The sequence below is a fragment of the Euleptes europaea genome, chromosome 5, assembly GCF_029931775.1.
Source record: "Euleptes europaea isolate rEulEur1 chromosome 5, rEulEur1.hap1, whole genome shotgun sequence".
In the NCBI taxonomy this organism is placed as follows: Eukaryota; Metazoa; Chordata; class Lepidosauria; order Squamata; family Sphaerodactylidae; genus Euleptes; species Euleptes europaea.
Genome location: NC_079316.1, coordinates 34,075,518 through 34,092,899, shown reverse-complemented (window position 1 = coordinate 34,092,899; position 17,382 = coordinate 34,075,518). Strand labels below are relative to the sequence as shown.

The 17,382-nt window shown below is 41.0% G+C and overlaps 1 protein-coding gene across 1 annotated transcript in view; it reads right to left on the bottom strand.

Annotated features, from left to right (window-relative positions):
• The window catches only part of SLC9A9 (solute carrier family 9 member A9), a 349,626-nt gene that overhangs the window by 138,579 nt on the left and 193,665 nt on the right, over nt 1–17,382 (bottom strand). Inside the window, exons 11-12 of the mRNA XM_056849656.1 lie at nt 16,647–16,758; nt 5,883–6,036 (exon numbers count right to left, since the gene is read on the bottom strand). Of these exons, the coding sequence (XP_056705634.1) occupies nt 5,883–6,036; nt 16,647–16,758 (266 nt within the window). The remainder of the gene's footprint in view (nt 1–5,882; nt 6,037–16,646; nt 16,759–17,382) is intronic.

Genomic DNA, 17,382 nt, shown 5'->3' with positions numbered 1-17,382 from the left:
CCAGGTGAACTGATCTCTATTGGCTGGAGATCAGTTATAATAGCAGGAAATCTCCAGCTGGTACCTGGAGGTTAAGGTAAATATAGTACAGGCTCTCAAGTAAATGCAAACACATGTATTGACAAGTACAGAAGTGCAAGTGCTAATTGTGACAAAGGAAACTTATAACTCTAAAAACGGATACAATACACAAAAGTAGCAAGGCTACTTCAACAACAAGGATATTATGTACAATTTTTCATATGCCAACTGTGATAGAAAACAATTCATGTATATTAAAACTCAGAGTCAATGACTCTTTATCAAAGTCTCTTATTTCAAAACAGGAGGCAAAAAAGGGAGATTGAAGTCTGAACGCCGTCCAGATGCAGTGCGTTTTCGCCGCCACCAGGGGCGGCTTCTTCAGCTCTCCGTGTGCAAAATTCCTTGAACAGTTGAAACAAATACTTAAAGTCTAGACAATAGAAGCGATTCTCAGCTTGCCACTACTTGCTCCCAAAGGGTTGCTCAGTGCTATGTCTTTGGTGACATAGCACTGAGCAACCCTTTGGGAGCAAGTAGTGACAAGCTGAGAATCGCTTCTATTGTCTAGACTTTAAGTATTTGTTTCAACTGTTCAAGGAATTTTGCACACGGAGGGCTGAAGCCGCCCCTGGTGGCGGTGAAAACGCACTGCATCTGGACGGCGTTCAGACTTCAATCTCCCTTTTTGCCTCCTGTTTTGAAATAAGAGACTTTGATAAAGAGTCATTGACTCTGAGTTTTAATATACATGAATTGTTTTCTATCCCAGTTGGCATATGAAAAATTGTACATAATATCCTTGTTGTTGAAGTAGCCTTGCTACTTTTGTGTATTGTATCCGTTTTTAGAGTTATACGTTTCCTTTGCCACAATTAGCACTTGCACTTCTGTACTTGTCAATACATGTGTTTGCATTTACTTGAGAGCCTGTACTATATTTACCTTAGCCAGACTATCTTTAGTACTTGTGTATAGTTTTCTCAGCGGTACCTGGAGGTTGGCAACCCTAGTTTCACCAGCTGTAGCCTGCCACAGGTGTGGCAATACCAATAAGGATTCATCATGCCAGCACATCTTGGGTTCAAAGAGATTTAGAAACGGTCCTAGTCCAGCCATCCACCCTAAGTGTAGGATGGGATTATTCTGCAGATGATTTCTGTCAAAAAGCTGTTCACATTGAAGATGACATTCCCTGCATCATGAACTACTCCTGCATTACATAATAATTTTAGATTTCATGGCAAAGCATGCTTCCACCCTCACCCCCCAAGATGAAAGATGTTACTCTGAGTTTTCTTGTCAGAGTTATGCAGTTAAGGGAGACAAACTCAATATTTTGCTTAGGAACCAACTCATTTACAGTGTATCCAATTTTGATGTCAGGAAGCAATATATGACACGAAGCTGCCTTATACTGAAAAAGACTATTGATCTATCAAGGGCAGCATTGTTTACTTTGACTGGCTCTTGAGGCTCTTAGGTGGAGGCCTTTCACATCATCTGCTACCTGATTCTTTCAGCTGGAGGTTCTGGAAATTGAACCTGGCACCTTCTGAACACAAAGCAGATGCTCTGTCAGTGAGACACAGCCCCTCCCCCCATGACTATATGACAAGGGATTTTAAGGCATGGCATAATTGGTCCCTAAGATACATTATTCCATGGTGGACACATCTGTTCAGTTCCACTAAGTACCTGAACATGGGTGTGTGTGTTAAAATGTGAGCAATCGTTCTTTGAAGCTGTCCCATTTACTGAAGTGAGTTCAACCCAGAAACAGCAAATATGCCATCAAGTTTACACAGAATTCTTATAAATATTCAGTCAAATCATATATTCAGTTCCTTATTAAACAGCTGTGCCTTTGCAATTAGGAATAAACAAAATTAAATAAAATGTAATTTATTTCATCCAAATGTTGATACTATATATAAATAACAGCGAGTCACTTGAGATGTGTACAGATGAACATTTTTCCGGAGCAATCATAGCAACTTCCTCCTCCTTCAGCTGTGGAGTCACTAGACTTAAGAAGCATCAGAAACTTGATAATATACTTTTAAACCAATTCCTAATTGCAATCACTCTTCCATGTCTCACTGCATTCAAAGGAGTTGTGAAATTGACCTTGGATCAGATTACAAACATCCTCTCTAGTCTAGTCAATTTAATTCCTTATGGGAACTTTCCCCTAATTGTAGTTGGGCACCCATCCTTTCATGTACTTGTTTTTTAAAATTAAAAGCAAACTTCAAAAACAGTTCATAAAGTACTGCAGACAATTATGGGCATTGTCTCTGTGTTATTACTCACAGGCACTATGTCCATGAGGCAACATGACCTATCATAACTATATTGATTTACTGATCTGTATTGCAGATTGCAATACATATCAGAATCTCTTCTCTGTTAGATGAACCGCATGATTGGTTTTTGCCATCTAACAGAACACCTTCTCAGAATTCATATAACAGTCTCTGTGGCGTTATTTTTTCATCATGTATTGTTCAAGAATTTCATAACCTTCTGGGATGTATCCGGTACTGTTGAACATTGGATTTTGTCAGTCCTACAAATGTCAGCAGAAACCATGGTATCATCTTGAGACTACACATCCCTTTCACACAAGCTGCAGGCAAAGGAACAGAGAATTCCTAATCATTAGTCCCTTCAGAACTACTATGTAGTTCAGAATCTGAACCAAAATGAAGATTTCTGTACTTCCTCCAGGTCTTCTTTAATGGCAATGGATTCCCACTGAATTCCATCACCATATATTTGAGTTGATTAAAAAATGTCCAAGAGCTACAATAGTTCCCTGTCATGACTGCAATGCTGGCCAAAGTAACCTCAAGTGTTTCCTGATATGCCTACTGTAGTACTTCTAATTCCAACAGATGACCAGGATCCTTTCTGGCTAAACTAGATAGTTTTTGAGATAGACATGCTTGCAGGACTGGCAATCAGTGTAGTCAGGCAACCTCTCTAGCCATTGATCCAAGATTTTAGGTTTTAGTCAGCAAAGGAGAAGTCTCTAAAATGAGTAATTGTCTGGCAAAAAACAAAGCTATGGTATTAGGTCAAATGGAGAAGGATGCAGGGTTTTTTTTTCAGAAAAGCAGAGAAACAGGCATGTTGGCAGAAGAGAGATAGCTGTTTAAGTAAAAGAAGCTCTGGAAGACATCAAATGAGGAATAACCACATTGGAAGAAGATAAATGAGCTTATTGGGGATGAGTCATGGCGGTGTTCACAAAAGCCAGTCCTGTCCCTTCTAGGCCCTCTCAGAGAGATCTGGGCCACTTCCAGCTTTTGAAACCTCTCGCCATAATAATAATAAAAAAAGATAACATATGGTGTGCATAAAAACAAGTTGCAAAGCTTATCAAATGCCAAAAACATGTCTACATTCGAGGCCTCTTTAAATCTGGAGGCGCAGGTAGGGTTGCCAGCACAAGGCTGTCATGGGGGGGAGGGGGGATCACTGGTGATATCATTATGTCAACAGCAATGCACTTATATCACTCAATGTGATTATGTCCCTCCCAGTCCTACTGGAAGTGATGTCAGCATGTTGTGGGACACTTACAGTAGTCCCCTCCATTTCACCCTGATTTTTTCTCCCACCACCCAACTGAGTGGTGGTGGGAAGGGCCTGCTGGGGATGGGAGATCCCCTACCCCCAGCAGGAAAATGGCAACCCTAGACCAAATGCCACCCCTTCCCCAATTAACCTTGATCCCTTCTTACTTCAGTCAAGCAACTTTAAAGGAGTTTAAAGGTCAACACAAGGGCCACCAGAATACTGAGCAGAAGGATTCTCCTTTGAGTTTACAGCAGATTCAGTCAATAGCAATGTGTTCAGGACTACTTTTGCATGTTTGAATAATCTCTGGAAGCAGTTGCTGCAGTTAGTAATGCTGCAAATTTATTTTCTGGCACAATTCATAGTGCTGATTCTTACCTTAAGGGTCATAAATGGCTTGTGGGCAGGGTACATGAGGGACTGCTTCCCCCATATTGTCCAGACAGCCAGCTGAGATCCTCCTCTCAATTCCTGTTCTCTGTGTCTGCAGATTTAAAGCTGGTAGAGACCAGAAACAGGGCTTTTTGGTGGAGGCACCTTGCCTTTGGAATACCCTCCCCTTTGAAACTCACCTGGTGCCTACCTTCCTTTCGTTTAGGTGCCATGCCAAAACATTTCTCTTTACCTAGTCCTTTAACTAAGGGTTTCCATCTTTTAAAGCTGTTTTATGGTCTTCTCCTAGCTTGAGGATGGTTTTATTAATATCATTTTAGACTGCTCTGTTTTATACACTTGTATGTGTGGAGCCCTGTGGCACAGAGTGGTAAGCTGCAGTACTGCACTCCAAGCTCTGCTCACGACCTGAGTTCGATCCCAACAGGAGGCAGTTTGAGGTAGCCGGCTGAAGGTTGATTCAGCCTTCCATCTTTCCGAGGTCGGTAAAATGAGTACCCAGCTTGCTGGGGGTAAATGGAAGATGACTGGGGAAGGCACTGGCAAACCACCCCGCAAACAAAGTCTGCCTACAAAACATCGGGATGTGATGTCACCCCATGGCTCAGGAATGACTCAGTGCTTGCACAGGGTACCTTTATCTTTACCTTATGTGTGGATTTGGGTTAGTGGAAGTTTTTCAGTGGTATGTTCTTAATTATTATTGACTTGGATAGTTTTACTATGTTTTTACTGTCATGATTTGCTTTTATTGTTATGAGCTGCCTGTGGAGGCATCATACAAATTGTCCCCATGAACAATGTGGCAACCATAATATTTCATAGTAACTTTTAGAAAACTTAAAGCAATATTCTTGCATGTATATTAGCTCAGTATGTGTTACAAAATGCCCTGTTAGGTAGATGATATAATTATAGATGGAGGGTCAAAGTTGACAGATATTTATGGGTGAGATCAAATGTGGAATTCCTAGCCCATCGCACATGATCTCATCTGCTTCACTAAACCACCAAGATAGAAGAGGACAGCAATGTGCCAGTATTCCTGCGTAAAACAATTTGATATATTACACTATTTCAGGTTAGGTAATCTTTTATTTAACAAAGCTAGATTTCATTTGGCTAAATAACAAAGGCAAATCATTTGTCATCAGAAAAGTCATCCTGAATAATGTGCTGAAATGGTTTACAATTTAGAATTTAAATGAATAATACAATGTCATTAGCACTGAGCAACCCCTTTCAGAAAAGACGGCAACAATTAAAATCCAACACAAAGCCACATTTTAAATTTATAGTTAGTAATCAGCCAATTAATCATAGAAATTTGTCAATTAATGCTTCTAGGAGGAACAGGCAATAAACAACATGAATAAAACCAAGGATTCTAATGAAGTGCCCTTCCTGACAAATTAGAGGGAAAAAGCAATGTTTATTTGACGTATTTCTCGAAGACGGTGAAACTGATCAAGCCAGGCCATTGGCATACATCAAGGAGATAGTCAGGATCAATTCAAGTTGAAACCTATGGCTCATGGCAGATTATTAGTCCAGACCCCCAACCAATGGATTAATTAGCCAAGGGCCAAGCTTGGATAAATATAGCTTATCAGCAGCTACCTTCTACTTAACACCTGAGCAAGAATGCCCACAGCAAAGATTTTAACTGAGCAGCACAATCCTTTCAGGAAATTCCACCACCAAAGCAAACAGTAAGACTCAAACGTATACTCAAAATCATTATAGGAGCCCAGAGGAAGCTTCATAAAAGCTATGAACTGCAACAAAGTGTCTGTATATGGAAAACACGCAACAAACTTAGTGGGTGAGCAAAAAACAATTATTTTTCGACACTTGAGTTATTAGCTGACACCACTAACCTGATTTGGAGCCATGTAAGCATCGGTGTAGTGCCCCCTCCAAACACCCAGACTGTGAAGAACACAATGAGTAAAGTTGTTGTAAACATCATTTGCTTAGGCTGCGACTCTGTGTCCCGTATTGCCAGAGCAAATGCTATTGCACCGCGTAAACCTGAGGAAGACAGAAGGGGGAAAGAACAAAGCTGATATTAAAAACTCATGGAGAAGGACAAAGCTTCACCCCAATTTTTATAGTGGGAGAAGAGGTGCTTGTAAAGCAGAAGCAGGCAACAAACAAATAACCTCCGCCTCACTTAGGTTGCCAACCTCCAGATACTAGCTAGAGATCTCCTGTTATTACAACTGTTCTCCAGCCAATAGAGATCCATTCACCTGGAGAAAATGGCTGCTTTGGCAACTGGACTCTATGGCATTGAAGTCCCTCCCCAACCCCCCCCCCCCTGAGGCTCCGTCCCAAAAACGTACCAGATCTGAATCCCTACTCTGCCATGGGAGCTTCTTGGATGACCTTGGGCCAGTCTCTCTCTCTCTCTCTCTCTCTCTCTCTCTCTCTCTCAGCCTAATCTATGATGTGTTAAAGTGCTTTCATACTGGCCACATCTGTGATCTTATAATTTAAAAATACAGAGCATACTTGGTGCAGCCTTTCAGGATCACCTTCTTTCATAGGAGAGAATGCTGGCATTAATTAGGACCCATCTTCTTTACAAAATTTAATTGGTTTTTATATTGGTTTATCTATCATGACTTTCTCCACAGAATACTGAGAATTGTAATTTTCTGTTGATGCTGAGAATTCCATTAGAGATTTCAAGCCTACCTGACTTGAATATCATTCCCAGGATTGTTTGGGGGCAGGAAATGGCTGTTAACCAGTTTAAGAATGCAGGAAGAGCCATACTACATCACATAAATAAGTGTTATGTCTAGCAGCCAGTTTCCCACACAGGCCAGCCAACACAGGGAACCCCACAAAAAGCAAGTCGAGTCTGCACTGTAGATATGCTCATAGGGAAATTTTCTTTAAGGAAATTTTTTATTTCATTTACGTGGTGTAATGGGAAGCAGCAAACAGCATGAGCCTGAATGCCTCAAGATAATATGGAACCCTGGCATATAAACAGATCACAGCCTTCCTTCCCAAATTGGGTGCTTATGAAATCCCGAAAGCCCAAGAAAGTTGTTTCCAGTCTGCTGCTGGGATTTGTTTCACATATTATCCTGAATGTCTAGAAGCTAACCCATATATAGGTCACACCATGTCTTCTGATCCTTCCCCTCCAGAAGTTGCAGGCCAAACAGCTGTAATGTAAAATACTATGAAAGGTGACCTTGAAAGCTTGCTGGAAGAAGGAACTATTATACCTTTTCCAAAAACACTTGGATTCAAACACTACCTGTTTACTCAACCATGTTGCAGAGGGCCTTTACATAAAGCAATATCTTTATGAAAAACAAATACCTTGTGGATTTATTATTGAAATTTTCAGAATGCAATGGCAACAACAGCACAGCTACCTGATATTGAAAAGCCAGGGTTTACTTCAGGCACACATTTCAGAAATCTATGGTTGTGGCTCTTTAGGGGGAAAGAAGAAACCATGACAAACTGTTTCCTTTTTAATATTTTTATGTTGCCTTATCGGAGTATTGCATTTTATTTACACCATCCATTTAACTTGTGTGCAATAAACTTTACAACATTGTAGGAGGAAAATCTATTTTGCTTAGCCAAAAGTCCCCCCTCCCCGCCTATTAAAATAGATTTCATGATGCCAGCAAGTCTTTCATGTTCTGACATTTTGCTCACGGTGAGTAGAATCTTATTAATAATATCCCAATCTATAATTCATTGGAAGAAAGCCCCCGAGATTTCTATTGCAGTCATTTCCAAGTAAGGTGGTTTAGGGCCTATTCTCAGGACCCTTCTGTCACATGACAGCAGTGGTTTTGTGCCCATGTCTGTTGATATCTAGCTACAGATGGCATAAAGTGGTTGCAAGAATGCTGAGTTCAGGTATGTAACTTTGTGTGGATTACTCTATATAGAGTACTGTAAAAACAGCTTTAGAGAAGTTTCAGAAGCACATGAAAAGCTGATCCTCATTTACTAAGACCATGGCTTCAGCATTCACACAATTGCTCTGTGTGTGTCACCAGAAGCTACAAGGAAAGCCTGATATTTACACAGCCAGTAGAATGAGGGGGTCGAGTATGTCGGGAGGATGGATTGTCCTATGCTAAACCGCAGATTGTGGAGGTGATCTCTCACATTTTTAAGCTCTACATTAACAACACCCTGCAAATAAAAATCAGCACAGCAATCAAAGCTTGAGCTAAAAACTATATTTGTTTGCTTTGTATTTCTGTTATCTACAAAGCCACCCTCCCCACAGGGACCACTGCATTTGTTAAACCCCAAAGATCCTCTGAGATGGCTGCCAGAGGCCTGGATAAAATATTCAGTTTGATATCAAAGCTGAGCTCCCTGAAACTGGTAGGAATTCCATTGGACACGCTCACATGGAATTGCTGGAATGCTCCAACGAGCACACTGATTAAAGGCCTTTTGTATAAAGTCTCCAGAGCTCTCTCACACCCATGGCCATAAATAATTGACTCAAGTTTGCTGGCCAATAAATGGAGACACAGAGTCCTCTCCACAATACAGCCATCTCTAGTAATTCAATCACAAGCTCAGGGAATGTCATCCAGATATTTCTCAGCTTTAGTTGAACCAGCCCAACCTGGTCAGCCATTCAGGTAACCTAATCATACCACCAAAGTTATCCGACTGAGACCTAAATCATCCCACCCAGCATGGGCATATTTGGGATTCCACTTCAACCCTCACCCAAACTTCAAACACACCAATAGGAAACGAAACCCCACAACACTGATCCAATCCTGCTGCATGTCTTAAACTCTGCACACGATTGGGCCAATAATAGAGTTCCTCAATGAAGTCTAGTCACTTCAAAGCATATAAACAGGTAGGGTTGCCAGCTCTGGATTGGGAAATACATGGAGATTTGAGTGGTGGGGCATGGGGAGGGCGGGGACTTCAATGGGGCATAATGCCATAGAGTTCACCTTCCAAAGTGACCATTTTCTCCAGGTGAACTGATCTCTGTCATCTGGAGATCATTTGTAACAGTGGGAGATGTCCAGCCACCATCTGGATGTTGGCAGCCCTATAAACAGGGTACCTCAGCCCCTCCAACTTTGTCATTGGTTTTGTACCCGATCCTTCTTCCCAGTAGCTCGTTTTTCTCCTGGGCCATCTTCTTCCTTGCTGAAATCACTGAATTCTCTCCTTCAGCTCCTTCACTTTTGCTCATTGTGGGATCTTCAGCTCCACAGCTGGTTTCAGTTTGGACCTCCTTTCATCCTGGGAACTTCCATCCAGGACCTGCTTTTCTTTCCAGGCCACATTGCATCAGGCTCTTCTCTTTTGGACAGGCAATGTATAATTTTCCTTTCTTCCTTTCATTTCCCTTTGATTCCCACTATGCACACCAAGGGCAGCATAGCTAAGATTGCTTTGCAGTATTGCAACACTGTTTTATGCTTTTACTTTCTCTTGTATTTCATCTTTCTAGTTTTGTATCTCATTAGGAGTAAAACGTTTTCTTGTTAAGACCACCTCTGCCTGACTCATTTTACTAAGAGCATTGTGCTAGAAAGGGACCTGTGTATACAACCAATGAAATGGTCCTAAATATTTACCCTGGAACATGTGTACGGTTCTACAAGTCTAAAGGATGCTCTGCATTTGATGAGGTTGACATGGGGACCAAGTAGGGAAACATTTCCGGGGAGGTTATTTTTCACATGAGGAACATTCAAAAAGGTCTCTTCCATCTGAAGAAGAGCAGATCATCCTATTGCCAGCATGGTATAGTGGTTAGAGTGCTGGACTAACATCTGGGAGACCAATGGCAGCTCATTTGGTGACTTTCGGCCAGTCGCTATCCCTCATGCTAACTTATCTCATATGGTTGATTCTGTGAGGATGAAATGGAGGCTGGGAGAACAAAGCTTGATGCTACTTTGGGTCCCCACTACATCATTCTGTACATGCATAGACCACTGATAGTCAACAAAGAGCCCAATTACACAAGGGTGAGTTTGCTAATACAAAAGTAGTATGGTTATATGCATCATCCGGAGAGTTTTACCATCCAACTAGCAAACTGTGTGGTAAATTGGTCTGGGTTCACCTACAAGGACTGACTAAAAACTGTGGTTGCTATACATTAACGGCCCATCTCACTTTACCTTGGTGACATAGAAACTGCTTCTCTATGGCTATACTGAACAGTGCTGTGGCAGGTACAAGACCCATGTCAGTAAGGGTCTTAAAACCACAGCACCATATTTTGAAGGGCTTTTAACCAGTAATTATATACTTGAAATCAAAATGAAGATTTTACATCTAGCCTTTTTTCTTTCATCTGTGAATGTTTGGAGCAAAATGGACTTACACCCTTGTTGAGAATCAGCAGTAGTCAGTGACCAAATGTTTCCAAATGCAAAGTAATTGGTTCTTTGTAAAAGAAATGTTAAATGCTTTAGACAACAGGTGCCTAACAAAAGTGGCTTTTAAAAGATAATATGGAATTGCATTTGCAAAGTAATAGGTATGGTAAATAAAACAGCAAAATGATAACAGTGGGAGCAGAGCCCGATCCATGTATTAAAGGATCCACATAGAGTGGTAATAAGTAAGCTAAGCATGAGCCGGTAGTATGTCATATTTACAAAAGCACCCCCTTCTGGGATTTGGGTTTTAAAAAGAAATAACTGCACTTTGCACATATAAAATTGCTTTTTGCATTGTTGTTTTCTACAAAATACAAAGCAAATTGCAAACCCGGTATAATGAGCAAGGCCTCTAAATTAAACCAATAATTCAAGTGAGCTGCTGAGAAGTCTTTACAGATATTTATGAATTTTATATAAGCCCCCACATCACTCCAGTGAGGAGGATAAGGTACAGTGGATTTGTTTCTCCAACCAGTATAATGCAGCTGCATGTAGAATACCATAAGGTAGTTCTTTCATAGCTCACAATAACACTTAGAATACTGACTGGAGAAAAAATTGCAGCAGCCAAACAAATTTCCACGAGTTAGTAGATGTGTGTGTGTGTTAAGTGCCATTATATTTTTTTTACAAATGATCAGAATGAGGGGGTGGAGGGACTACTCATTTAATTTGCAGATGATACCAAATTGGGAGGAGTAGCAAACACCCAGGAAGATAGAGATAAAATCCAACGAGATCGCAACATACTGGAAAAGCAGGCAGAAGTGAACAAGATGCAATTCAAAAAGAGAAATGCAGAGTTCTATACTTGGGTAACAAAAATGAGAAGCATGCATACTGGAAGGGGGATACTCTTCTGGGTAGCAGTGTGTGTAAACAAGATCTTGGGGTATGAACACATGAAGCTGCCTTATACTGAATCAGATCCTTGGTCCATCAAAGTCAGTATTGTCTACTCAGACTGGCAGCGGCTCTCCAGGGTCTCAGGTAGAGGTCTTTCACATCACCTACTTGCCTATCCCCTTTAACTGGAGATACCAGGGATTGAACCTGGGACCTTCTGAATGCCAAGCAGATGCTCTACCACTGAGCCACAGCGCCTATGTGGATATAGGTGGACTGGAAGTTAAATATGAGCAGTCAGTGTACAACAGTGTAAAACAGTGGTAAAAAAGGCTTATGTAGTATTGGGGTGTATCAACAGAGGCATAACATCCAAATCACAAGATATCATAGTCCTGAGGTACACAGCATTGGTCAGGCTGCACCTGGAGTACTGTGTACAGTTCTGGAGGCCTCACTTCAAAAAGGATGTGGACAGAATTGAGCAGGTGCAGAGGAAAATGACAAGGTTGATCAGGATCCTGGAGACCAAGTCCTATGAGGAAAGGCTGAGGGACTTGGGAATGTTCAGTCTGGAAAAGAGGAAGTTGAGAGGGAACATGATTTTAAGCATTTGACAGGCTGTCACTTAGAGGAGGGCAGGGAGTAGTTCAACAGTGGAATCGGCTGTGTAGGGAGGTGATGAGCTCCCCCTCATGGGAAGTCTTCAAGCACTAGTTGGATGAACACTTGTCAGGGAAGCATTTAGGGTCACCAGGTCCCTCTTCGCCACCGGTGGGAGGTTTTTGGGGTGGGGACTGAGGAGGGTGGGGTTTGGGGAGGGGAGGGACTTTAATGCCACAGAGTCCAATTGCCAAAGCAGCCATTTTCTCCAGGTAAACTGATCTCTATCGGCTGGAGATCAGTTGTTATAGCAGGAGATTTCCAGCTAATACCTGGAGGTTGGCAACCCTAGAAGCATTAGGCTCATCCTGCAGTGAGCAGGGGTTGGATTAGATGGCCTACATGGCCCCTTCCAACTCTTGATTCTATGATCAAGTCACTTCCAACTTATGGTGACCCTATGAATTAATGACCTCCAAAACATACTTTACTGAACAGCTTTGCTCAGGTCTTGCAAACTGAGGGCTATAGCTTCCTTGATTGAGTCAATCCATCTCATGCAGGGTCTTCCTCATTTCCTGCTGTCTTCAACTTTTCCTCGTATGATTGTCTTTTCCAGTAACTCTTGTCTTCTCACAATGTGACCAAAGTATGATAGTCTCCATTTAGTCATTCTAGCTTCCAGGGAGAGTTCAGGCTTGATTTGATCTAAGAACTTACTTATTTGTCTTTTTTGGCAGTCCATGGTATCCGTAAAATTGTCCTGCAATACCACATTTCAAATGAATCAACTTTTTTCCTGTCAGCTTTCTTCATTGTCCAACTGTCACATCCATACATAGTAATGGGGAATACTATAGTATGAATTATCTTGGTCTTGGTCACCAGCAACACATCTTTACACTTAAGAATCTTGTCTAGCTTTTTCATGGCTGTCTTTCCTAGTCTCAGTCTCCTTTGGATTTCTTGGTTGCAGCCTCCCTTTTGGTTGATGATGGAGCCAAGGAAAAGAAAATCTTTCAACAATTTCATTTTTTTCATTGTCAACCTTAAAGTTGTATAATTCCCCACCAGCAATTACTTTTCTTCTTCTTGATGTTCAGGTGTAATCCTGCTTTGGCACTTTCTGCTTTAACCTTCATCGGTAGTCATTTCAAGTCTTCACTATTTTCTGCCAGTAGTCCTTTGTGAGGTGTGGGAATCAGCAACCTTCACAACATCCCCATCTTCCATGATTGTTACAAACACAGGCCTTATATCAAAGTGATTGTTTAGGGTCTAGAATGTGGTGTCATCTGCATATCTCAGATTGCTAATGTTCCTTCCACAACTGTTCTCTCCACCTTCATCTAAATCTAATCCAGCTTTCCTTATGATATGTTCTGCATACAAATTGACCAGATAGGGAGATTAAATACATCCTTGTCTGACACCTTTGCAATATGGAAACTATTCTATTTCTCTACATTCTGCCCTACCAGTAGCCTCTTGCCCAAAAGTTCCTGTCACCCAGGGCAAAAATGCCAGTGTACATCTAGCCTTTAAATCCTACTGGAATATAAGAAGCATAGTCAAGGGTGACTAGGGTTGCCAGGTGCCCGCTGGTGGTGGGCAACCCCCCCAGCCATTTACCCTTCTGCCCACTGACCACCTGAGGGTTGGCGGGCAAACGTGCACCAGCACGTGCAAACGGTGCGCGTCACTGCTGGCTTAGAACCAGAAGTTCCGCCTCATGAGGAGCCTTTACCTCTTCGTTTGAGTGGTAAAGGGCCGCTTTACCACTCAAAGTAAGAGGTAAAGGCCCCTTGCGAGGAGGTACTTCCTGTTCTAAACTGGAAGTGCTGCGAGTGCGTCGGCGCAAGCACAATTACAAAGAAAAGCCTCCCGCCAGAGGAGGGAAGGCACCTGGCAACCCTAAGGATGACATATATTGGTTGCAATGTCACTTGGTTAGATGATGTTTGTGTATAAATTGGATTCTCCGTTGTGAGGTTTGGGGTCAGCAACCTTTACAACATTCCCTTCACAATCTTCCATGATTGTTAGAAACACAGACCTTATATCAGAGTGATTGTTTAGAGTCTAGAACAAAATTCCAGTCAAGCAGCACCCTAGAGACCAACAAAAATTTTCCAGGGTATAAGCTTTTGTGAGTCAAAGCTCACTTTGTCAATACATATAATTCTACATATAACATGGTTTCACTAGGACTATGATAGTAACTCTGTTAGTTCCTTATAGATTATACCCCAGAAATTTTTGTTTGTTTCTAAGGTGCTACTGGACTTGAATGTTGTTCTGGTACTACGACTAACAGAGCTACTCACCTTAAACTAACACAGTTTAGGAACCAGGATCCTACACTGAATGTGTATGTACTTCTGCCTCTGTTAACTGTTAACTTCTGCCTTTGTTACTTCCGCATCAATAGTTAACTGTTGATGTTACCATGGTGGGGTGTTTAGAATTTAAATCATGGTGAGGTTCCTGTGTCAAAAATAATTATTTAAATTCATTTTTAGCTGCATTGTTTCATTAATAGGAGTAGATTAGGGGAATTCATGGGCAATTACAACTGAAGCTAAAGAAAAGGATGACATATACAAAAGAGCAAAGTATTTTATCTTGTCTGAGCAGCATCACTTCTGTTGCTTCCCAGAATAAGGCTCCACTCTAAGGACAATGGTCTTATTTTCCTGCCATAATCATACAAATTCAGCATAGTTGAGAAGCACCACATTTAAAGAAGTAACGTCCTGTCATAGTTAGGCTTGCCAACCTCCAGGTGGTGGCTGGAGATCTCTTGCTATTACAACTGATCTCTAAGAGGTGATAGAGATCAGTTCCCCTGGAGAAAATGGCCGCTTTGGCCATTGGACTCTACGGCATTGAACTCCATCCCTTCTCCAAGCCTTGCCCTTTTCAGGCTCCACCTCCAAAATCTGTAAGTAATTCCCAATCCGGAGCTGGCAACCGTAGTCATAGTCACTGTGAAACTGTGTTACACATAGCATTATACATAGAGCATTATATGTAGACTGAAGTTGCTTCATTCTGGGTGTGTCTATAAATAAGTAATGAACAAAAACATAGCTTTAACCCCTAAGACCTGATCATTATATGAGCCTTTTGCATATTTTATGTGCTTTGAACAAAAATCACTTGATTTTGTAAGAAAGGGGAGAAAACAAAAATTCTAGCCGTTAGATCATAACAAAGGTTACACTGTGCTTTCTCTATGTACACAGGATGCTCAACCTGGAAGACTCTCAGTGCATAAATATGGGGTTCCCAAAGTACTTATGCAAGCAAAAACCAGTGAAATGCAAGTAACGTGTATGAATAGTAAGATTATGTGAGGGTTAATATTTGCGACTTGCTATGTATTCTCCCCTCAGATTTCCCCCCACCCATTGAAAATGTCATAAATATGAAAATCATTTGTGGCCCTGCAGAATCTGCCACGATCTTTGTTTCTAGCATTCCTTGATATTGTGCATGATAATACATAAAATGGCCACCATATATAAACAAACATTGCAACACACAATAGTGTTTGATATTCTCCTAGACTTCCTCTGAAATCCTTCAGTGTCTACCTTGATACAATGACTCAGAAAAGATACATATATGGGGAGATTATTTGCTGTATGCATTATGTTAATTTTTGTCAGTGAAACAGGAATTCAAAGTGATTGGATAAGTTTTAAAATTGTCCTTTTTTAAATTAAAAAATAATAATGTATGTAAATTGAAGAAAAAGAGGTGGAGGAAGTGGAGGATTCACACCCAGGAAAAGGACAATGAATAAAGAACCAATACAAATAAAAGGCCACAAAATAAGCTCCAATTTGCCTCCTCCCTAGGAGCTGTCTTTAAAAAAAAAAAAAAAAGGAGTTTGGATGGCGTATATGCACTGTGTCAACTCATCAGTACACCAGCAACCCCAATCACTGATGTACCAAAGTAAACAGAAATGTAAGCAGCATAGTCTGATAATATTTCCCTTAAAAACAATTAGCAAACTATTTATGCATTTACATCTTGTCTTTACTAGTCTTCCCTTTATCATGCCAGTTTTTATTTATGGCCTGCTTCAGACTCTTGGCAGCAACAATTTTGCATAGTGGTGGTGTGAGATGCAACCAAAGACAACAGAGAACAGCTGACATGACAGTACAGCAGAGGTGAGGTAGCCATTTTAAAACAGGAGAGTACTGACTTAGGACAGAACTAAATTAGTTTCCCTCTGCTGCTTTCAAGTCAACTTCATAAACTTCCATAATGGGAAGGCTGGACCTTGGTAATTAAAATGATTAAAATCATTACTGTGCATCATCAGAGAAGAAGCAAAGCTTTCTGAAGAGATAACAAATCTTTCTAGTGAAGCTACTGGAATGGAGCAGCTGACTTGTAGTTGTCTTGTAAAGAATGTTAGCATCTCCCTGGCTTAGGGTTGCCAGTTCTGGGTTGGGAAATACCTGGAGAATTTTTTGGGGGGTGGAGCTTAGAAAGAGCAAGGTTTGGAGGGGGGGACCTCAGCATGGTACAATGCCATAGAGTTCACCCTCCAAAGCAGCCATTTTCTTCAGGGGAACTGACCTCTGTCATCTGGAGATCAGTTGTAAAAGCAGGATATCTCCAGGCCCCACCTCTACGATAGCAACACTACCCTGCCTCCCATCTCCTTTCATGAAAATTATACTTTTCTGCATACCATTCTCTCTTAAGCAAATGACACAGTAGCAGAAGCAATCAACTTACCTGAGAACATCATCATATGCTGAAAATTTCTGGGAATCTTTTGTTTTCGGCCCAAATTGAGAATAAAGGAAAGTGGATATATGTTGCAAGCTCTTGCTATGAAAACTGCTGCCTATGTCATTTAAGTAAAGAAACTGAGGAAAACAAGGGAGAAACCAACAGACAATGATGTGTTCAGTGTGTTCTAAAATAAAGTGTTGCCACCTGACTATAGATTAGAAACAAAATCAGAATTTATGTATTATATTATAAAGTAGAATATGTATATATAGTTGACTTAACCCCACTGCTGTCTCCACAACAAAGAAAACTGTTCAGTTCCAAAGTTTCCTTCAACCTAATTTTGACCCCAGCCACACCTCTGCAACCTCTCCAGATTCATGTTCCATCTTTATCATTTTTGAGATGATGGATCCCTCAGTCTTTCTATGAACACTTTGCTATAAATTGTTCAGACGCCAACAGTATTATTTCCTAAAACAGATTCAAAAAGGATAAATGTACTTTGAGACATGATTACTGTCTCATTTCTGCACAATGCGTATTGTCTCTGTCTAATATTGTCCACTTCAGTTTCTTTCTTCCCCCTTTTCAATTATTTTTGTAGGGCTCAGAAAATGGTGTTAGTTTTTTCATTATCCCTCTATGCATCTAATGTCAAAGTTGCGTTAATAGCCATTTTAGATTAAAAAAGGACATTTCAGCCAAAAAGGGGGGGTGGAACCACACAAAATTA